General features: G+C 57.7%; 1 protein-coding gene across 6 annotated transcripts in view; it reads left to right on the forward strand.

Moving 5' to 3' along the window:
• Positions 1 to 6,342, forward strand: part of PRAG1 (PEAK1 related, kinase-activating pseudokinase 1) — a 47,510-nt gene extending 41,168 nt beyond the window's left edge. For all 6 annotated transcript variants that reach the window (XM_038759504.1, XM_038759502.1, XM_038759500.1 and 3 more), the window contains exons 5-6: positions 1,469 to 2,271; positions 4,820 to 6,342. In XM_038759504.1, the coding sequence (XP_038615432.1) occupies positions 1,469 to 2,271; positions 4,820 to 5,947 (1,931 nt within the window). In that variant the 3' untranslated portion in view covers positions 5,948 to 6,342. The remainder of the gene's footprint in view (positions 1 to 1,468; positions 2,272 to 4,819) is intronic.
• The last annotated feature ends 1,363 nt before the right edge of the window (positions 6,343 to 7,705 follow it).

Raw genomic sequence — 7,705 nt, forward strand, 5'->3', positions numbered from 1 at the left:
GGAAGGGACTAGAGAGGAGCAGGGGAGGTTTTAGGGAGATCCTGCCTGAGAGTTTCAATTTTCTCAATAAAGTAGGTGGCCAGGTCACCGGGGGAAAGAGATGGGGTTGCTGGGGGATGGGGGTTTGAGGAGGGAGTTAAGCATCTGGAATAACAGACAGAACTGCGGTTCTCCACATGCCGAGCAACCAGCTTATCTTTCCTATCCCATCTCTTCCTCCACCTCCCTCCCCCTCAGAATGCCCCCAGCCCGTCCATACTTGACTTTTCCCTCCAGGGTCACTGTGTTCTGATGGTGACTAGAGAGTGATGTCCCAGAAGGCCAAAGGGCCAGCAAGATGGAGGTCCCCAGTCCTCCTGAGAGCTGAACAGAGCATCAGCAAGGACCTGTTGCCTGCCCCAGAGCAGGCAGAGTGCCCCAACTGCTCAAACTTACAACTGTGGCTAATTTTGTGAACTAAAATTGGTGAACTCAGGAAATGGCCCGGGTTTCCGCCATCTGATCTCTGCAGCCCAGCTGCCTCTGAGCCAGACTGTTGAGAGTATCTTGTCCCCCAGCACCTCCCCAGCCCCTGGGCCTCCAACAGCCCAGGACCCACGGATCCTACTCTCCTGCGGGGAGGGAGAAATGAGAGAGATCTGAGCCCTCTGCCCTTTCTCCTTCCCTTTTCTTTCCTCCTTTCCCTTTTCCTCCTTCTTCCTCTTCTTCCTCTTCCCCTTCCTTTTCTTCTTCTCCTTCTACTTCACCTTCCTCTTCTTCCACTTCCTTTTCACTTCCACTTTCCCTCCCCAACTGCTGACCAGGGTCTGGAGGAAGGCAGTTTAACCCTTTTGCTTCAAGGGGAGCTGTTGGAGTGAAGACTCCCCCATTACCAGAGCTCCTTCCCTTCTCTCCCACTTTCCTTCAATCTCCTTCCCTCCTTTCCCATCCCATCCTCTCCCCTCCCTTCCCCACACCAAGCATCCCTCCTCAGTCCTTGCACCTCTGAAGTCAGAACCTTACTAGGCTGCTGTCCTGCAACCAGCCTGCTGTCCTGGTCTGTAACCTGTTGATTTCTGCGTGTGTGTTGAGGGGGCCCGCAAGGTAGGGACAGGACTCCTGGTCCGTAACCCGGTGGTCTCTCTGTGGGCTGGGTCAGTGCAGGCATAGCCTGGTGGTCTCTCCATGGGCCGGATCAAGGACAGGGCCTCGGTCCGTAACCTGGTGGTCTTTCTGTGGGCCAGGTTGGGGCAGGGAGCCTGGTCCATAACCTGGTGGTCTCTCTGTGAACTGGGTTGGGGACGGGGGGCCTAATTCTTAACCTGGTGGCCTCTGTGGGCTGGGTTGAGGGCAGGGCTCCTGGTGGTCTGAGTGTGTGGGGGGCAGTCAAGGTAGGGATAGGGGTCAGCTCCATAACCTGGTGATGTCTCTGTGGGCCTTGCAGGGGCGTGGGGGTGATCTGTAACCTACTGCGCTCTCTGTGTTTCAGCACAGTCATCCGAGCCCACTCCCTCGCCTGCATCCAGCAGGAAGAATCTCTTGGCTGCAGACATGCCTGCTGAGGCCCCCCCGGAGGCCAGGCCAGCCAACCAGACCCTGGAGCCCCCACCACTGCCCCAGAAGAAGACCGTCAGTCGAACGGCCTCTTCACCCGATGGCTTTTTCTGGGGCCAGGGATCTCCTGGCCGGAGGACAGCAAATGCCCAGCTGCCTCTCAGTCACTCAGACAGCAGCTTCTGCTCACACGAGGCAGGCCACTCTCGTCTCCCTGCCAGCCCGGGGCCTCAGCGCCCCTCACTCTTCTCTTCCTCCTCCTCCTCCTCCTCCTCCTCTTCTTCCTGCTCCTCCTCCTCCTCTTCCGAGTCCCCCGCCCCCGAGTCCTTGGAGAAGAGTGTCGCGGTCAGCGGTCTCTGGGCCTCAGCCCCAGGGTCAGCGGGAGCCCCAGGGTCAGCGGGATCTCTGAGCCGAGGAGGCAGCCTCCAGGTCCGGGGGTGGTCGGGTTTCCCCAGCCCCCAGCCTTCCGGGAGCACCCCCACGCAGTCATCCCGTGTCCCCGGTGGTCCAGAAGGCGAGAACTCCAGGCTCCGGTTGCTGTACGGCCAGGCCATGCTCCGTCTGGCCTCCAGGTGTGAGGACCTCTTCATGCGTGTCCAGAAGGAAGGGCTGCGCTTCAATGAGAGCAGCTGGTCACTCTTCCAGCTGACGTGCAACAAGCCCTGCTGTGACTCTGGAGATGCCATTTATTACTGTGCCAGCTGCGCCGAGGACCCAGCAGGCCCATATGCTGTGAAGGTGCGTCCACAGTCCTTTCTGTCTTTCCTGACCCCTGTCCCACCTATGTCCCGGCCCCCAGCCCGCCCTCCCTGGCCCCCATCCCATCACCCCCAGCCCCCGACCATGCAGGGATCAGGAGGTCCATCCCACCCGGAAGCGCCAGGCGGCTGCCGTCGTTGTGATGGCACAGTACACGGGCTGTCCTTGACCCCAGAACATTTCTCACCTTGGCCAACAAAACTGATTTGGTTTCCAAAGTCACCACATTTCAACTTCATGATGCATCTGCTTTGGCTTCATGTCACCAATGTTAGGGTGGGGTGGGGCGAGGGGAGGGGCTAGCGGCAGGAGCTAAGAGGGAAACAGGTAGACAATTTAAAGGCTGCACTGAGGGAGGAGATGAATGGGGTGATTTAAAGTGGCCAGAGTCAGAGTAGGGAGCAGAGAAGGAGAGGCGGGAGTGACCTGATGGCCATGTGAAGCCCCCAGGCATCATCGGTGTGGTCATTTTTCTCCCGACGGTGAACAAGCCAGGCACCCGACTGTGGGATTCTCGGGCTTGGGATAAGTATGCCAGTGGTCCTTCACCCGAGGCCACAGGGCTGGGCCCTTTAGTCAGTGCAGGCACCAGTCTGGGCCCAGGGTCCAGCCCCCATGCTGTCAGAATATTGCTCCTGGGGGACGATCGGCCCAGATGCTGGTGCTCCCCCTTGAGCAGCCAGTCCAGCAAGTGATCGAGCCAAGCGTCCGAAGATGGCCCTTGATCCTCTATGTCAATCAGTCAGTCAATCAATCATTTATTGAGTGCTTACTGCGTGCAGAACACTGTACTAAACACTTGGTGTCCCTGTCCCTGGCTGAACACTGGCTTCCCCTTTCCACAACGGGACAACCGTGATCACTTTGGGTGGTTCCCAGCCCCCTGCCCCAACCCCATTATAGAGAAGGGATCCTAGCAGACCCAGTGTTGATCCAGTGTCCAGGGGCTTCCTGACCCCTCCTATCCCAACTGTTGTTGTCCATTAGCATTGGTCACTGCTGCGGCCATTTCCATCTGTGTGACGGGCTCTGGGGTAAGAGGCCATGAGCCCCACTCTGGGGGAGCAGGTGGGAAGCCAAGTGACAAGGCCTTGTTTGAGGACTCTGGTTATCAGTATGAGGCCATTTTTTTCCAATGGTATTTGTAAAACACTTACTATGTGACAAGGTTTCTTCTAGGCGCTGGGGTAGATGCAAGTAAATCAGGCCAGATACAGTCCCTGTCCCACATGGGCCTCATAGTCAAGGTAGGAGGGAGAGCAGGTATTGAATCCCCATTTTGCATTTGAGGAAACTGAGCACAGAGAATTCTTGGCTAAGGTCACACAGCAGGTAAGTGGCAAAGCTGGGATTAGGACCCAGGTCCTTTAGCTTCCAGGTCTTGGATTTATCCACTAGGCCATGCTGCTTCCCTACTTGATAGCCTCATGTGGCCTCACACTATGTGCTCTGCAGGTTGACAGGCTGTTGGGGAGGGCAGGCCCCATCCCCCACACTCCCCAGACACCCGCTTTAAGACCTGAGGTCATTCCAATCTTTGACATCTGTATCCAGAGGGGATAACTTCAACCATCTCATGTGATCACCCCCACCCCCCCCACAACCCCAGTATCCCTTGGGAGATATCATGGTTTAGTGGAAAAAGCTCAGGCTTGGGAGTCAGAGGACATGGTTCCCACGCCAGCTCTGCCACTTGCCTGCCCTGTGACCTTGAGCAAGCTACTTAACTTCACTGTGCCTCAGTTCCTCCATCTGTAAAATGGGGGTTCAGTAGTTATTCTCCCTGCCTTGTAGACTGCGAGCCCTGTGTGGGACAGGATTGGACCTAACCTGATTATTTTGGTTCTACCCCAGGGCTTAGTATAATGCTTGGTACAGAGTAAGTGCTGACAGACCCCAAAACAGGTCCACTGGACCCATAGGGCTGGGTGATCGGTTGAAGGTGATCTGTTCAAGGTCAGCTGCCTCTGCCCTCTGTGGGGCAGCAGCTGAGGGGAGTCAGAGACTTGGCACAATCAGTTGATCACATTTATTGATTAATTGAATCAGTCAGTGACAGTTATTGAGCACCTGCTCGCGCAGTGCAAGTACTTGGGCAAGGCTAGTGGTAGCAGCAGTAGCAGCAGCAGAGGGTGCTCCCTGGCTGGGAGGAGTTTATAATCCAGTGGTGGGGACAGATATACGGTTGTTTACAAACTGAGGGAGCAGGATCCAGACTGTGACTAATTAACTGAGCACACAAGCTAAGAAGCACATGCACATCCAGGCCGAGGTGATGGTGTTGGGTTGCCGCAGCTGGGCTGAGGTACCCAAGTCAGGGAAGGCTCCCTGGAGGAGGAGAAGGTAGGTTTTCAGGAGACTCCAACAATGGAGAGAGCAGAGGTCTGGCAGACCTAGGAGGTGGGAGGGAGGGCTAGCAGAGTAGTCAGGCTGGCCACCTGTCCTCCAGGCTCCAGCAGTCCCCGAGCCCCTGGCCCAACGGTTCTGGAGCGAGAATGTGCGCTAATCTTGCTTCTCTGTCTTCCAGATCTGCAAGACGCCAGAGTCCAAAGGGACAGCCTCCTACTGTGGCCCGCCTGGCCCCGCACACTTCAACGTCCAGCAGGACTGCGGCCACTTTGTTGCCTCTGTGCCTGCCAGCATGTTGGTCGCCCCACAGGCCCCCTCCGCCCCTCGGGCCCCCACCCAGGAGCACAACTGCGTGGTGGTCATCACCCGAGAGGTCCCCCACCAGACCGCGGCCAACTTCGTCCGCGCCTCGAACTCGGCCCACAGCGCCCGGCCCGAGGCATACGAGCGGCGTGTGTGCTTCCTGCTTCTGCAGCTGTGCAATGGGCTTGAGCACTTGAAGGCACACGGGGTCGTTCATCGAGACCTGTGCCTGGAGAACCTGCTGCTGACTGACTGCTCCGGGCGCTCCCCCGCCTGTGAGGCCTCGCTCTCCCCCTCCGCCTCCACCACTCCCTCTTCCCCCTCTGCCGACGAGGCTGCCACCGCCACCTCCGCCACCCCCTCCTGTGCCAATGCCACCACCCCCTCCACCCCCGACGAGGGGCCTCTCCCCCGGCTCATCATCAGCAACTTCCTCAAGGCCAAGCAGATGCCGGGCGGCACGGACAACTGGCAGCACAGGAAGAGCCAGGCCCGGCTGGCCCCCGAGATCGTGTCGGCCTCGCAGTACCGCAGGTTCGACGAGTTCCAGGCCGGGATCCTCATCTACGAGTTCCTCCACCAGCCCAACCCCTTCGAGGTGAGGCCCCAGCTCCGGGGGCACGACTACCAGCCGAAGGACCTGCCCGGCTTGCCTCGGCTCTCCCCCTACTCGCGGGGCCTGCAGCGGCTGGCCAGCCTGCTGCTCGAAGCCGATCCCACCAAGCGCGTCGGCATCGGCGAGGCCAAGCAGGCGCTGCAGTGCCTGCTGTGGGGCCCCCGCCGAGACCTGCTGGGCCCGCCGCCCCACCGGGAAGAGACCCTGCGGGACGTCCTGCAGAACTGGGTAGATGTGAAACGGGCGCTGATGATGATGAGGTTGGCGGAGAGGGTGGTGGATGGTCAGCGCGGCGTCGAGCTGGAGGACTGGCTGTGCTGCCAGTACCTGGCGGTGGCCGAGCCTACCTCCCTCTGCCAGACCCTGCGGCTGCTGCAGATCCTCTGAGTCTCCCAGGCGCTGACCCGCTCCCCAGGCTGCCCTCCACTCCCTCTCCTGGTTGCCAGGCCGCAGGCCACCAAGATCTCTGAGCAGCCTGAAGTCTCTGTGGGAAACGGTACAGTGGCTGGGCCACCCCGTGGATATAATATATGAATAGAGATAAATACGTATATAGAGACTTCTCGTCCTTCCCCTCCTCCCCGTGGTCTGGAGGCAGTAGGGTCCCCCCGCCTCCCAACTCAGCTCCCAGCTCAGCTGCCAGCTCAGCATAGCCCATTCCTGGGCTTTGCCCACCAGGAACAGGATGGGAATCTGGGCCCTGCTGCCCCGCTCCCCTCCCCACCACCGTTGTGATCACCCTTACATCCTGTCAAATGATTAAACGGACAACCATTTCTCATTGGCTGACAGCCAGCTGTGTTCATTTCCGACGTGTTGGCGGCCAAGCAAACACCCTTCCGGGGCAGTAGCGACGCTGACCCCAGGTGGGCCCTGGGCATGGTGAGGGGGCAGAGGGGATAAAGGGGAACCTGGGATCGGGAGTGGGGGTGTGGGAGCTGGGAGGGGACTGGTCCAGCAAGGTGGTGGACTCAGCACATCACCGTATCCTCTCTGGGGAAGGAGGCTCCTGCCTCTGCCTGCTGCAAACATCCCCATCCGCCTCCGTGCGCCAACAGCTCGACTGGAGAAGAGCCAGCCATGTGACAAGGTCTCCCTGTGGGCATCATGGTCCCAACCCAGTAAGAGGAGGAAGGGCCGGGAGCAGGGAGAGTTCTGAGGGGAAATTCTTAAGTGAAGGATCACTTCCACCCCTGCCCGGCTCAGCTCCTTGTGGTTCCACGGCATCCAATCACTTAATCAATCAACAGTATGGACTGAGCATCTCCTGCTGCGTGCAGAACTCTGTACTGAGCATTTGGGAGTGTACAGTTAAATTTAAAAGACACGAGCCCTGTCTTCAAGGAGCTTACAGTCTGCTGTATTCAGAATGCTACACCGAGCACTTGGGAGTGTACAATAGAGTTATGAGAAGCAGCATGGCCTAGTAGAGAGAGCACAGGCTTGGGAGTCAGAAGGGCCTGGGTTCTAATCCCTGCCCTGCCACGTGCCTGCTGTGACCTTGGGCAAGTCACTTCACTTCTCTGTGCCTCAGTTACCTCATCTATAAAATGGGAATTAAGACTGTGAGCCCCATGGGGACATGGACTGTGTTCAACCTGAACAATTTGTGTCTCAGCGTGGCTCAGTGGAAAGAGCCTGGGCTTTGGAGTCAGAGGTCAAGGGTTCAAATCCCGGCTCTGCCAATTGTCAGCTGTGTGACTTTGGGGAAGTCACTTACCTTCTCTGTGCCTCAGTTACCTCATCTGTAAAATGGGGGACTAAGACTGTGAGCCCCCCGTGGGACAACTTGATCACCTTGTAACCTCCCCAGCACTTAGAACAGTACTTTGCACATAGTAAGTGCTTAATAAATGTCATTATTATTGGGGAAGCAGCACGGCTCAGTGGAAAGAGCACGGGCTTTGGAGTCAGAGGTCATCAGTTCAAATCCCGGATCTGCCACTTGTCAGCTGTGTGCCTTTGGGCAAGTCACTTCTCTGTGCCTCAGTTACCTCATCTGCAAAATGGGGATTAAGACTGTGAGCCCCAGGTGGGACAACCTGATGACCTTGTAAACTCCCCAGTGCTTAGAACAGTGCTTTGCACATAGTAAGCGCTTAATAAATGCCATCATTATTATTATTATTACCCCAGCACTTAGTA

Source organism: Tachyglossus aculeatus, chromosome 17, assembly GCF_015852505.1.
Source record: "Tachyglossus aculeatus isolate mTacAcu1 chromosome 17, mTacAcu1.pri, whole genome shotgun sequence".
NCBI classification, from domain to species: domain Eukaryota; kingdom Metazoa; phylum Chordata; class Mammalia; order Monotremata; family Tachyglossidae; genus Tachyglossus; species Tachyglossus aculeatus.